The sequence below is a fragment of the Xiphophorus couchianus genome, chromosome 3, assembly GCF_001444195.1.
Source record: "Xiphophorus couchianus chromosome 3, X_couchianus-1.0, whole genome shotgun sequence".
Classification (NCBI taxonomy): Eukaryota; Metazoa; Chordata; class Actinopteri; order Cyprinodontiformes; family Poeciliidae; genus Xiphophorus; species Xiphophorus couchianus.
Window position 1 is genome coordinate 727,662 of NC_040230.1, and position 12,445 is coordinate 740,106.

A 12,445-nucleotide genomic window follows, 5' to 3' on the forward strand; every position below is an offset into this window, starting at 1 on the left:
TATCATAGGTTAAATGCAAATGTGTCTCCAGTTGGCTGACTTCTGTTGCGATGCTACATGCACTCTGTGCTAAAACGCTAGCCACTAAGGGGATTACGACTGTAAAGAGCCATTTCCAGTATGATGAGCAATAAGCTGCGAATTTTATTTGTACATTTTAGCGTCTTCTTCCCTCCTGAATAATCTGGATGAGGATCTGGTTCTAGGTACCATTATAGGGTTCTATTTGCTTTGGTCGCCCTCCTCTGGCGTCTGTGGCTCTTCGTTTCGTCGGTCGCCCTCTGTTGGCGTCGGCCGCCTTCCTCTAAGAGGGTCCACTGGGTTGTAATGGCGTCTGTTGGGTTGTCTGCAGCCCACCACCAGCAACCGGTCCTGGCTGGTTTCGCCACTCGGCGCCAACCCCTGGTGGACACTGCTGGCGGCCGCCGTCCCCGCTCTGCTCTGCACCATCCTGATCTTCATGGACCAGCAGATCACCGCCATCATTATCAACAGGAAGGAGAACAAGCTGAAGGTGGGTGGGGCGGCTCGTGGCCGCGGTCTGGGTCTCGGTACGGGTCTCTGTGGCTCTGACCTGGTGTGTGCCTCCCTGCAGAAGGGCTGTGGGTACCACCTGGACCTGCTGGTGGTGGCAGTCATGCTGGGGGTCTGCTCCATCCTGGGCCTGCCCTGGTTCGTGGCAGCCACCGTCCTCTCCATCTCCCACGTCAACAGCCTGAAGGTGGAGTCGGGCTGCGCCGCGCCGGGAGAGCAACCCAAGTTTCTGGGCATCCGGGAGCAACGAGTGACGGGATTCATGATCTTCATCCTGATGGGCTGCTCCGTCTTCATGACGTCCGCGCTCAAGGTGGACATCTGGTTGGACATGGGACGTTCTGCTGGACGTTCTGGTGGACTCAGTAACAAACGTGTCCTGTTGGTCCCCAGCTGATCCCGATGCCCGTCCTCTATGGAGTCTTCCTCTACATGGGAGTGTCGTCACTCAAAGGCATCCAGGTTTGTTTCTTGTTTTTTTGTCTTTTTAATTTATTTCCAGATTTGTCCTCTGGGAGTCGAACCTCTAAAACATACTTTTGCTGTTGGTCAATGTTACATCCCCAAGGCAGTCTAGAGGTTTTGGAGGGGGGGGGGCTGTAACAATAGATAAGCCAGGAAAAATTAAGAGACAAAAACCAGGAGGGTAAAATTAAAGGGTTTATTCTGGGGGATCCAGAGAAAACTCAAAGATGAAAATGAAAACCTACAAGAAAAGAAAAGGGAGAATAACAATGAAAACCAGGGTTTCTAGTAGACCAAAATCCTCATTTGCAGCACACATGCTGCCCAATTGGCCAAGAGGCACCGAAAGTCAGTTTCCCAGCTAGTTTTATACTCTGCTCATCAAGAGACAGAGTGAAACCAGCTGGGCCAGCTTAACCCGCCGGAGCTCAGCAGCAACCCGAACTGGGAGGAATCCCACATGCAGCCACCACTGCATGTAACAGTCAAAGTAAAGCAGGATTTGGTGGAAATGTTAAAGTTCTTGGTAACCAATAACTGATTTAATATTTTTATATGATATTGTCTGCCATATATTATAAAGTTACATGCAAATTAAGATATTTTATAATCAAATATTTTCATTCTGAAGTTACTTGGTGAGTAGTGCAAAGAAATGTTAATAATAATACTGAAGCCAGACGTTTTTGCTGTGTCACATTAATAAAGTAAAGTTGAGTGAATCCTGCATTCCTCTGAACATTTCCTGGTCCTGCAGCTCTTTGACCGGATCAAGCTGTTCGGCATGCCGGCCAAGCACCAGCCGGACCTCATCTACCTGCGCTACGTCCCGCTCTGGAAGGTCCACGTCTTCACCGCCGTCCAGCTGTCCTGCCTCATCATCCTCTGGGCCATCAAGGCGTCGGGAGCCGCCGTCATCTTCCCCATGATGGTGAGGCCGCGTCCCCCCCGCCCGTCTCCTCGCCTGAACAGCGCCGCTCACCGCCGTCCCGCCTCTCTCTGCAGGTTCTGGCGCTCGTCTTCATCCGGAAGCTTCTGGACTTTTGCTTCACCAAGAGAGAGCTGAGCTGGCTGGACGACCTGATCCCCGAGAGCAAGAAGAAGAAGGACGACGACAAGAAGAAGAAGGAGGAGGTGAGGCTCTCTGATTGGTCCTTTAGATCTGATTGGTCCTGTAGCTCTGATTGGTCCTTTGGTTCTGATTTTCTCTGCGTTCTGATTGGCTGTCTGCAGGACGCCCAGCGGATGATGGAGGAAGCGGAGGACGAGCCTCAGAGCATCCTGAAGTTCCCTATCAAGTCGCTGAAGGACAGGTGAGTCGAACACGGTGGCCCCGCCCCCTCTGAGTGCGCTCTGCTGCAGGCGCTGACCTGGTTCTGGTTTTGGTTCTGTTGGTCCTGCAGGTCTGACCCGTCTGAAGTCAACATCTCTGATGAAATGGCCAAAAGTGGAATCTGGAAATCCGTTTCCAAGAACTCTGAGGGAGGAAAGGCTCTGAAACGCTGCAAGAGGTGACATCACCGCCTGCGGCCGCCCCTATTGGTCCGGCAGGTTCTGGTATCAATTCCTGATCAATAATCAATAAACTCAGATCTAACTGGTCTGAAATGGTTCTGCTGTCCAGTCAGGAGAAACTTCCCAGCATCCAGATCAGCATGGAGAGCGAGGACGGACGGAGGTTTGTGGACGCTGAGACGGCGTTATGATCCCCCACCGGGACGGCGAGGTGGGCGGGGCCTGAACGAGGCGGAGGACCAATCAGCTTCCACCTGGCTGTGCTGCATTTCTCTGATGACATGACTTTTATTTCCTCATCGTTTCACATGGACAATCCTCAGGTTACTTTGTTTTTACTGCCAGACCACCGCTGTGCTCTGATTGGCCGGCTGCCTGGCGCTACGTTCTGATTGGCCGACGGCCAGCGAACTCAGAGGACGAATATTTATTTCTCCTTCAGTGTCTGCTTCTCCTCCATGATCCAACGCGGAACGGACGTTTTATTTAATCTATCATGCTGATTTCACTTCAGAGTGTGTGTGTGTGTGTGTGTGTGTGTGTGTGTGTGTGTGTGTGTGTGTCACCATGTTGCCTGTAGGTTAAACCTCAGCAGATGTTTTGTAGTTTCTTTGTAATTTTTTAAAATAAATCAGTTGAGAGGAAACATTTTCCACATCATGAGTCACATGACCAACAGGAAGTGATTCCTGGAGGAAACCACGAAGAAGACGAAGACAGGAAGTAGTTTTTTTTTTACCTTGGTGAAGTAGATTTGTGACGTAAACACAGTAGGTGACACACCTGAGTGAAGTTGGCCCCCTCCTTCTTCAAGTCAGACGAAATTAGTGTCAAACTTTTTTGCTCCGTTTGTGCAGCAAAGATTTTTGTTTGTGCCGCCATCATTCTAAAGATATTAAGAAAAATGATCTCTAGGGGTCATCAGAGGTCAACCACTCTCCTGGCCCTGCTCACATTTAAAGTTATTGATTTAATTTAATTGTTTTTCATTTGTGCTGCTTTGGCTTTGAAGATATTAATTAAAGTTTAGGGGTCAAAAGGTCAACCAGCCCGCCTTCTTTTATAAACAGTTTCTGCTAGTTTGTGCACTGATTTGAAGTCGTGTTGATGATGACTGTTGATCAGGAAATTGAGCTGGAAACAGCTGATTAGACATGTTTTGCTCTAGTCCTACTGTTCATATTTCAACAGTACAGTTTGTCCAACAGCGCCCTCTGGTGATCAGAAACTAAAATACAGGTTTATTTTCTTCCAGTTCATTCTAAATGAGACCAAGCGAATTTCATCCACGTTAACATTAAATTATTCATGTTTGTAGGTTAGCACTTAACAATTTCAAATGAAATTCACAGATCCGGCATGAACTGATGTTCACTGACCTTTGACCTCTAGAAACATTGTAATTAATATCTTCAAAATGAAAGCTACACAACTGGAGTCGAGTTAATTGATTTCGTCTGATTTGAAGAAGGGGGGGGGGGGCTGGTTGACCTTTGATGACCTCTAGAAACATTTTTTTATGTCTTTAAAATGATATAAAACATTTTGCTGCACAAACGTTTGACACCAATTTTGTCTGATTTGCAGGTCTGGAGCCGACTTGCCTCAGGAAACTGATTTTATTTCTGTGTTCAGAAACGGCCAGCAGGTAACGCTCTGGACCGGACCCGACCCGATCCGACCGGACCCGACCCTACCTGACCCGGACCCGCCGTGGCCCCTGCCGCCGCTCTGGTTGAGTCTGGTGATGGCGGCGGGTTGCCTGCGTCGCGTCCTGGTGAAGCGGCTGCAGATGTACGCACTTTAAAACTAAAACTGCGACGCACTTTAAAAACTAATTTCTGCCTCAAGTTCAGTTTATTTCAGCAATGTTTTCCAAAATAAAAGTCCTAGAAACACAAAACAATCTTCTAAATTGAACGCAAAATGTTTTATTATGAAAGCTAACAATTTACACAAAAATTTATTTTAATGTTCATATTTTAAAATAAAATTAATCACAAGAGAAAATAGATTTTGTAGGATGAAGCCAGTCGTTTGTATAAATATGGAAAATGAAGAATTATAGTTTGAAGTTACTTTTAAAGCTGGTCATTATTAAAAGCAGAATTCATGAAAAATAATTTCTTGTTGATCATAAATATTTCTGTTTGAGTCGTTCACTTCTGGACCAGCAGGGGGTGACGGTGGACAGGAACCACTTCGCTTTAACAGGAAGAAACCAGAACCAGAACTTTCTCTGTTAGAAGAGCATCAAAGGTTTTAATGAAACAAAATTAATAATAAACAACGAATGTTTGAAATTATTATTTATTCATCAGTTTCATGTTTTAGTGTAAAAACTGTAAACTATTGAATCCAGATGAGCTGACAGGCCGGTTCTGGTCGGTTCGGTTCTGTTCTGGTCAGTTTGGTTCTGTTTGGTTCTGTTCGGTTCTGGTCAGTTTGGTTCTGTTCTGTTCTGGTCAGTTTGGTTCTGTTCGGTTCTGGTCAGTTTGGTTCTGTTTGGTTCGGTTCTGGTCCAAATGCTTTGATTAATCAAACATCAGATTTTAAAGAAAAATGGAGAAGCTTCATGCAGAATCCTGACGGAGCGTTCTGGTACCAGAACCTCTGGTCCGTTTTGATGTCTTCTGTGGTTCTGCAGGTGAGCGGTTCTGGCCCGGTCAGAGGACTCTGGCCAGCAGGACGGTCAGCAGCAGAGCGGCAGACAGACCGGACCTTTGGGATTCCCCTGCAGACAAACCCGGGTTAATCTGTGGTTCTGGTTCCGGTTGTGGTTCTGGTGGGCCGGAGCGGACTCACCTGCGGCCCGCAGCATGACCTCGGTGACCCCCAGCGACCCGTTGTGCGGCGCCGGCTGGATGCGCAGCAGCCTGCAGAGCAGCGGGTAGACGTGGATGCTGTCAAACGGGTCGGACACAAAGTTCTGCTTGAAGCTCGGTCCGACGGCCCGGAAGATGGTCTTCATGTCCATCTCCCCGTTATGGAAGCCATGGTCGCCTTTGTTCACGTAGACGATGAACCTCTGAGAAACAGAGAGGCAGGGTGACCTTTGACCTCACCTGCTGCTCTGGAACCAGAAACTCCATTTGAACAATTTTACACCTAAAAAAACTGATTTCCTGATTTTATCTTTAATTAAACGTCAAACGCAACAGAAAGTCCTTAAAATGAGATCTGGACCTGAACGACTGAATTTCTGTTTTTGTTTCTGTGAGGTCAGGAAATGGACTTCAAAATAAGAGCATGAATGATTCTTAATAGTTTAAAACCAAAACACAGATGTTTAACTTTATTCAACTGAAAGTTTCTAAAACTGTAAATTAGTGCTTCAGAGTTGAGCTGGAAAAATTATCTTAGTGGAAGCTAATTGCGCTAAACGTTTCCAAAGTTAGCTAAATGTTTTTAGCTAAGCTAAAATTTAGCAGAAGTTTGACGCTATGACTGAACCAAAGATCCATCTGCGCTTTAAATACTGAGTGAATATTTATGCAGTCACTCGTTTAAAAGTCCCTCTAGCTTTAATTATTTTACTTTGAATAAAATAATCCCTTAACCAGCTAGCTAGTTAAATCTGTTTCTCATTATTTTGTATAAATCTGATTTTACTTTGACAGGGTGTCCACACATTAAGTCTTAATTTGTGTAAAAGTAAGAAATTAAAATGTCTTGAATTCATTTAAAATGCAAATTAAACACGTTAATCACCGGTCTTAAATTTTGTTGTAGCAATTTTATTTTTCAACATTTGAGTCATTTGCAGACGTTTCATTTTGTTCTGCGCCTGTAGTGGTTGAGGCTACCGCTAACTACCTGCTAATAAACCCTTGCTAGCTAGTTAGCTGGCGTTTTGTTTCTTTTGTTGTTTTTTTCATATTTAATGAGTTAAGTGCAGACTAATCACCAGTTTGAAGAAGAAAGATCGTCTCTCCCATTGGCTCACTTCTGTTCTAGCTCGTTTGATGCTGCGTTCATTCTGGGCTGAAAGGATTGGCACTATGGACCTTACGGCTAAATTGCACATTTTATTTGTAATTAAATACAAAAATCCACTTTTGTACATTACTGTAATTGTCTTAAATTTCCTTCATAATGGTCTTAAATAGTCTTAAGTAGCCTTTAGGAACACTATTGATTTGTAATCTGTTGTAAAATAACCAGAAATTAGCTCTACTTTTAGCAGATTAGCAGAAGTTTTCCCACTGCCTCTTCAGATTTAAAGGTTGCTGAAAGTAGATAATGAAATACTTCAATATGAGTATTGGACTTTAGCTAAAAGAATCATCTCGATGGTCTTGTAGATGACTTCGTCACTAGCGATATTAGCGCAATAAACCGGAAGTCGTTCAAGGAACGGAGACGATAACTGAATGTTTCTGAAGCCAAGGAGCAACGTATTAATTATATATATATATTATATTATGTTATATACATATATAATCCATTCCCTAACATTCTTGTATATTCTGTATAATCTGTATAATCTGTGCATATAGCTCCTATATTTATATTTATACACAATATCTATATCTCTTGCTATAACCCCTTATAGTCCATACATACATAGTCTTGTACATCTGTAAATAAATATTTATATCTCGTAGAGCACAGCTGGATAGATGCAAACTACATCTCGTTGCTTGTACTTGTGACAGTGCAATGACAATAAAGTTGAATTCTATTCTATTCTATTAATAATAAAACAATTCTTCAACACCACCGGGGCCAGGACTGTTCCCACACGGACGTTCCTAGCACCGATTCTTTGGTGAAGAACCAAACCTGAGGCGAGCCTTACCGAGTTCAGGTTGAACCCCAGGTCCGCCACGACCACGATGGGAGGCAGCCGCTTGCTTCTCCCCAGATGGAAACTCTCCGGGATCTCCTGTTTCTTGTAGACGGTCAGATTGGGAGCGTTGGACAGAGCGTCGTAAACCTCCTGGTCCTTCCCCGGCCGCGGCGTCACGATGCCGAAGCCGCCGTAGTCCAGGATCTCGAAGCTGGCGAGCTCCATCAGGTTCAGGTACTTGTTGAGGACGATCTCGTCCACCAGCGGCCGCTTCTTGACGGTGGTCATGCCGTGATCCGAGGTGATGATGACGTCCAGGCTGTCGTCCAGGCCGTGCCGGCTGATGGCGTCTCGCAGGTAACCGACGGTGCGGTCGATCTGCTGGATGACGGTCTTCCTGTCCGGGTGGTCCGGCCCCTTGTTGTGGCCCACGAAGTCCGGCTCGCCGTAGTACAGGGTCACCAGGTCGAAGTCCTCCTCCGCGAACCAGCTCAGAACCGTGTCTATGTTCTCACGCCATTCTGTCTCATTGGTGTAAGGGTGGCCGGGCTCTGCCAGCTGAACTCTGTTGACCCTTTGACCCCCGTAGGCGGCGGCGCCTCCCGGGAAGAAGAACGAAGCGGTTTTCAGACCCTGAAAGAAGGAGATCAGTTTGATTTACTGGTTTATCGTCACATTTGGAGCTCCTGCAGGCCGGCTCGCCTCGACTCGCCTGGTTCTGAGCCGTGATCCATAACGGCAGCACTCCGTTGTCCCACCACTCCGACCTCTTCAGGGTCTCTTTGAAGGAAACTTTCAGGTTTGTTGTTTCGTTGAACATTAAGTTGTGGACAACTTCGTGGTCTTCTATCCATCTACCTGAGAGGAGACATTTAGCTCTGTGATTCAGGAGAAAAAGAAACGTCCGTATGGTCCACTGTTATGCTGCCATCTGGTGGTTAGATTTGGCTGTTCAGTGAAGCAGTGGTGATCAGATCGAATTCAGGTAAATTGGGACATTTAAGGATTTACCAGGTGTCATATTTTTTATACTTAGTTTAAATATTCATTTGCTTACTAAATATTTAGTTGCATCATTGTTCGGTGTTCAGTCTCCATTTTTCACCGTGACTCAGCATAATCTCTAACTGGGGGCTCGTCCGGGATTGAAACCAAACATTATGCTTCTTTCACTGCCCCTGAAGGAATCATCATGATAATTGCTGTCTATCTCAAGAGTGATCATGTAAAATTTGACTTGTGTACAACTTAACGACACACAACCCAGTTAACGCAGCAGTTCAGTCCCAGTCAAACCAGTTCAGTGAGTCAGGGCTGCTTTAATGGGTGTGATGGAGGTTTTAGCCAGCAAACGGCGCCCCCTGCTGGAGTTCAGTTGATTCATGTTTACAATGTTGTGTCTGTAGCAGTGAGTTCAAAGTTCATCACAGCTAAACTTATTCTCTCTGTTGGACGGCGTGAATAAAACGATTTTAAACAATATCAAATCCGTTTTCAGAAGGATGGATTTCATGTTGATCTGCTGCTTATGGCCTTTTTTAAAATAAGGGGCGACATTAAACAAAAACAGATACTTCAGCAAATGTTTCTGCACAGAAATAATTTTTTTAAAGAGTTGGAATTGTATGACTCTTATAAAGCCAGAAAGTTTCTTGATTTAAACATTTTCGAGTCTCCTGAGGTGAAAATCCAGGTTTTTCCTGAGTGATTCAGGCTCAGATGCTTCTCACGTCTCCTGGAGGAAACAAAGAGTCGCATTTAGAAGAAAACCTTCACTTCCTGTTTGATCAGCCAGGAATTTGCAAACATCTGATCGTATCTAATGCGGCCATAAACCTCCACTTACTGACAGGAAGATCAACACAACCCAGACCAGCTGACAGTGCTCAATAATCCAGAAATAATCTAGGAATGCATGATTAGATTATATTTCTTATCCTGTAAGCTGGTTCTGATCTGCAGAGCTTCAGAACCGGAACATTTTCAGAGTCCAGCTGGTCTCCTTCTCTAAATCTAATAAATTCAGTGTCAAACATTTGTGCAGCAAAAATGTTCATTTTTTATTAGCATTTTAAAGATGCTAATAAAAAGCAGCACAAACAAAACTTTTGCTGCTGAAACATAGTCGAGTCGTTTGACACCAATTTTGTCCGATTTGAAGAAGTTTGAGGGAGGTTGACCTTTCATGACCTCTGGAAACGTTTTTATTAATATCTTTAAAATTTGTGCTGCACAAACCAAAACGCTTGATGCCAATTTTTGTAGATTAGTAGAAGGTGAAGCGCCAGCTGCCCTCAGGAGGATTTCTGGGTTCAAGACTCGATGACAAAAGCGCAATTTATTTATTGATTTTAATTAAAAACATCCCAAATAAAAAGTTTGACTGACAGAAGAAATGACTTGAACCAACATGTGGTTCCTTAACGGGATTTTCTCCGAAGCGTTCTGCGTGCTGCAGCCTCGCTGCTTGTCTACCCAGAACTTAAGATGTTTGGTTTCTGTAGCTCTGAGCTGAAATGTCGGTTTCCCCCCTGGAGGACTGACGAAGCTCTTCTTCTTCTTCATAACTAATTGTTCCTGACTTTACTGCAGAGCTGCTAGTAATCTAATTAACCTGCAGGACTGTTTGGTTTAAGGCCGTCCAGCGGCGCTCCAGACCTGTGATGGTGGTGAAGTGTGACGGCGAAGTCATGGTCATCATGGGGGGGGTGACGTATTTGGCCTTGACCCCGTCCCAGGCCATGCGGTCCAGGTGCGGCGTGTCCACGTCCTGGTCGTAGTCCCACCTGAACCCGTCGAACGACACCAGCAGCAGCTTGGTCTTCTTCTCCTCCCTGCTGCTCACCGGCTTCCCGCCGACGCCGCTCGCCGCCATCAGCACGAGGAAAATCTCCAGCCTCATCTTCAGACTCACTGCGACTGCCTGCCATCTGGCTGGTGCTCACCTGTGCAGGAGACCCTGGTTAATGAGTAACATCAGTTCCTGATACAGATCTGCTGATGGAGGGGCAGACCTTTGACTGTGAACTAATAGGTCTTATCGGGACAGACTTTAATGATTAGATGGACTTTGAAAGCTGGTCCTTGGTGTTTATAAGTCTGGACCAATCAGATTCTTAAAGCTGATAATCTGATCAATAATAAGACCAGATAACCTGAAGTTCTGTCCTGTGATGTACTGACCTGTCTCCAGTCAGATGAGGAAAAACAGAGAGAATTCAAATTTCTTGCAGTAAATTTTCCACTTCAAGTTTTTATAAAACAATATTTCATCCGTTTAATCTCAAATATCACGCCAGTAACTCTTAATTTGCTCTATTTGTACTCAAAACAGATTTTCATCAGCATTAACAGCTTTGATATTAACTTGAATTGATCTCACGAGCCTTTTAAGAAAATTAGCCCTTTATTTTGAAATTGCGTCTTTTATTTTGTCGTTAAACGCACCGGAAGCGCTTCTTTACCCTATGAAGGACATCGTGTCATTCGCGCTGCAGCGTGATGTCCGTCATTTAAGTGTTAAATGAAATGTTTTTATCAGGTTCTGGAGTCTAAGTAGTGTTCGGTTCGGACGGGTTGTTCCGGATCATCTGAGCAGGTTTGTAGCTTTAGACGAAGAAAACATCGGAGTTCCGCACCGGAAAGCTAACAGGTTAGCTTAACCAGACTCCAGGAAGAGAAATGCGTCTTTACCTGACAAAATGCTCCAGAGGAAACTTTAGAAAATAACTTGATTTAAATTCTGTCGGTGTTTCTTCATAATTCGGCATGTGTGAACTGAAATTAATTTTGAGATATATAGACATGACATGAGCCAATGAGTCCAAGCAGGAATAATCTGACTCCACCGCTTATGGTTCTGGTTCTGTACCGGAATTGAAATGAGCTTTGGTCAAATCTGAAATAATTATATCCGTCAGATTTACTCTATTCTGGATAAATATTTCTGGAGCGAGAATTTGAGATGAGGAATGTCAGGATATTAGGAATGAAGGATAACTAGGATACGCGCAGATGATTTAATCCTGTGTTGTTTGGATTTGTCTTTGATTTGATCCCGGTTCTGAGTTTATGATGGTTTTAGTTTCAGGAATGTCCCTCTGGAGCCTCAGACCGGCGCTGGAGCTGCTGATCCACGGTGAGTTTCCTCCTGCAGGCTGAAGGTGAAAAAGTTTTTCTGCTCTGGACAGAAACATCCCAGGAAACTGAAACAATTTTCCCTGAGGTGTTTGTGATGAAGAATTCTTCTGGGTTAAACATGAACAGCTCTCGTTCTGCTCTGTGTGTCTGCAGCGACCCGGCTCTCCTCCTCCTGGACCGGGCCGCTCCTCTCCAGAACCATGGCCACTCTCAACCAGATGCACCGCCAGGGGAAGCCCAAGGTTCCCCCTAAAACTCTGGGCGCCACGTTCGGCCGGCCGCAGCTCAAAGCCGTCGTCCTGAAGACGATGATCCGGAAGCCCAAGAAGCCCAACTCGGCCAACAGGAAGTGCGCCCGCGTGCGGCTGTCCAACGGGAAGGAGGCGGTGGTGTTCATCCCCGGGGAGGGACACAACCTGCAGGAGCACAACGTGGTTCTGGTGCAGGGGGGCAGGACCCAGGACCTGCCCGGAGTCAAACTCACTGTGGTTCGAGGAAAATATGACTGCGCTCATGTGGTGAAGAAGAAGCAGTAGCTGAGGCTCACACTGCTGTTTGATTATAGATGATCAATAAAAACTGTTTGGTTCCAAACTTGAGTTGATTTTGCCTGAAACTGAACAAGAATTAATCTGCTATTAATAATGAAAGACGCGAGTCGGCTGGAAGGATTCAGACTTAATTTGCTCTCACCTTTATGCATTTGACTACACAGAAACACACAAACACATTTATATGAAATGTAAATGTGTTTCATGTATCACAATGAAAAACATTGTGATACATATATATATATATATCACAATGTTTTTTCATCTTGCATGTAAAATTGACATTTATTTCTACTGTTTTGATTTAATGTTCTGGGTGTTCTTTCAGAAAATGATCTTTGAGACTTTACGCTCCAGTTAATTAATTGATTACTAAACTAGCTGACAATTATTTTAATAATTGGTTCATAATTATTGAAATCATTATTTATGTGAACATGAAGAGCAG

General features: G+C 44.8%; 3 protein-coding genes across 7 annotated transcripts in view; 2 read left to right on the forward strand and 1 right to left on the reverse strand.

The window, feature by feature from the left end:
• The window catches only part of LOC114138560 (sodium bicarbonate cotransporter 3-like), a 48,227-nt gene that overhangs the window by 25,689 nt on the left and 10,093 nt on the right, over nt 1-12,445 (forward strand). For 2 of the 3 annotated variants that reach the window (XM_028007930.1, XM_028007923.1), the window contains exons 18-25: nt 353-514; nt 596-847; nt 928-996; nt 1,757-1,930; nt 2,005-2,133; nt 2,233-2,312; nt 2,403-2,510; nt 2,624-3,160. In XM_028007930.1, the coding sequence (XP_027863731.1) occupies nt 353-514; nt 596-847; nt 928-996; nt 1,757-1,930; nt 2,005-2,133; nt 2,233-2,312; nt 2,403-2,510; nt 2,624-2,705 (1,056 nt within the window). In that variant the 3' untranslated portion in view covers nt 2,706-3,160. Of the gene's footprint in view, nt 1-352; nt 515-595; nt 848-927; nt 997-1,756; nt 1,931-2,004; nt 2,134-2,232; nt 2,313-2,402; nt 2,511-2,623; nt 3,161-12,445 lie in introns of those variants that run through there. The other variant, XR_003594233.1, reaches the window with a different exon arrangement.
• Nucleotides 4,989-10,268, reverse strand: LOC114138710 (ectonucleotide pyrophosphatase/phosphodiesterase family member 7). 2 transcript variants are annotated; one of them, XM_028008109.1, is made up of 5 exons: nt 9,965-10,264; nt 8,019-8,164; nt 7,316-7,939; nt 5,320-5,542; nt 4,989-5,248 (listed from the first exon to the last, which is right to left on the reverse strand). In XM_028008109.1, exons 1-5 carry the CDS (start codon nt 10,206-10,208, stop codon nt 5,181-5,183), a joined length of 1,305 nt encoding a protein of 434 aa, XP_027863910.1. In that variant the 5' UTR covers nt 10,209-10,264; the 3' UTR covers nt 4,989-5,180. The 2 variants fall into 2 exon arrangements, with proteins under 2 accessions (XP_027863910.1, XP_027863905.1); XM_028008104.1 differs by having other exon boundaries at nt 4,989-5,542; nt 9,965-10,268.
• mrps12 (mitochondrial ribosomal protein S12) lies at nt 10,736-12,045 on the forward strand. Of its 2 annotated transcripts, none has more exons than XM_028008198.1 (3): nt 10,736-10,904; nt 11,391-11,444; nt 11,600-12,045. In XM_028008198.1, exons 2-3 carry the CDS (start codon nt 11,399-11,401, stop codon nt 11,980-11,982), a joined length of 429 nt encoding a protein of 142 aa, XP_027863999.1. In that variant the 5' UTR covers nt 10,736-10,904; nt 11,391-11,398; the 3' UTR covers nt 11,983-12,045. The 2 variants fall into 2 exon arrangements, with proteins under 2 accessions (XP_027863999.1, XP_027864005.1); XM_028008204.1 differs by having other exon boundaries at nt 10,740-10,958.

Coding starts and splice junctions, on each gene's coding strand:
- LOC114138710 (XM_028008104.1), bottom strand. CDS start 10,208: ATGAGGCTGGAGATTTTCCTCGTGCTGATGGCGGCGAGCGGCGTCGGC. Junction 7,940..8,018: donor GGATCACGGCTCAGAACCAG/GCGAGTCGAGGC, acceptor TCCTTCTTTCAG/GGTCTGAAAACCGCTTCGTT. Junction 5,543..7,315: donor TGGGGTTCAACCTGAACTCG/GTAAGGCTCGCC, acceptor TCTGTTTCTCAG/AGGTTCATCGTCTACGTGAA.
- mrps12 (XM_028008198.1), top strand. CDS start 11,399: ATGTCCCTCTGGAGCCTCAGACCGGCGCTGGAGCTGCTGATCCACG. Junction 11,445..11,599: donor GCTGGAGCTGCTGATCCACG/GTGAGTTTCCTC, acceptor GTGTGTCTGCAG/CGACCCGGCTCTCCTCCTCC.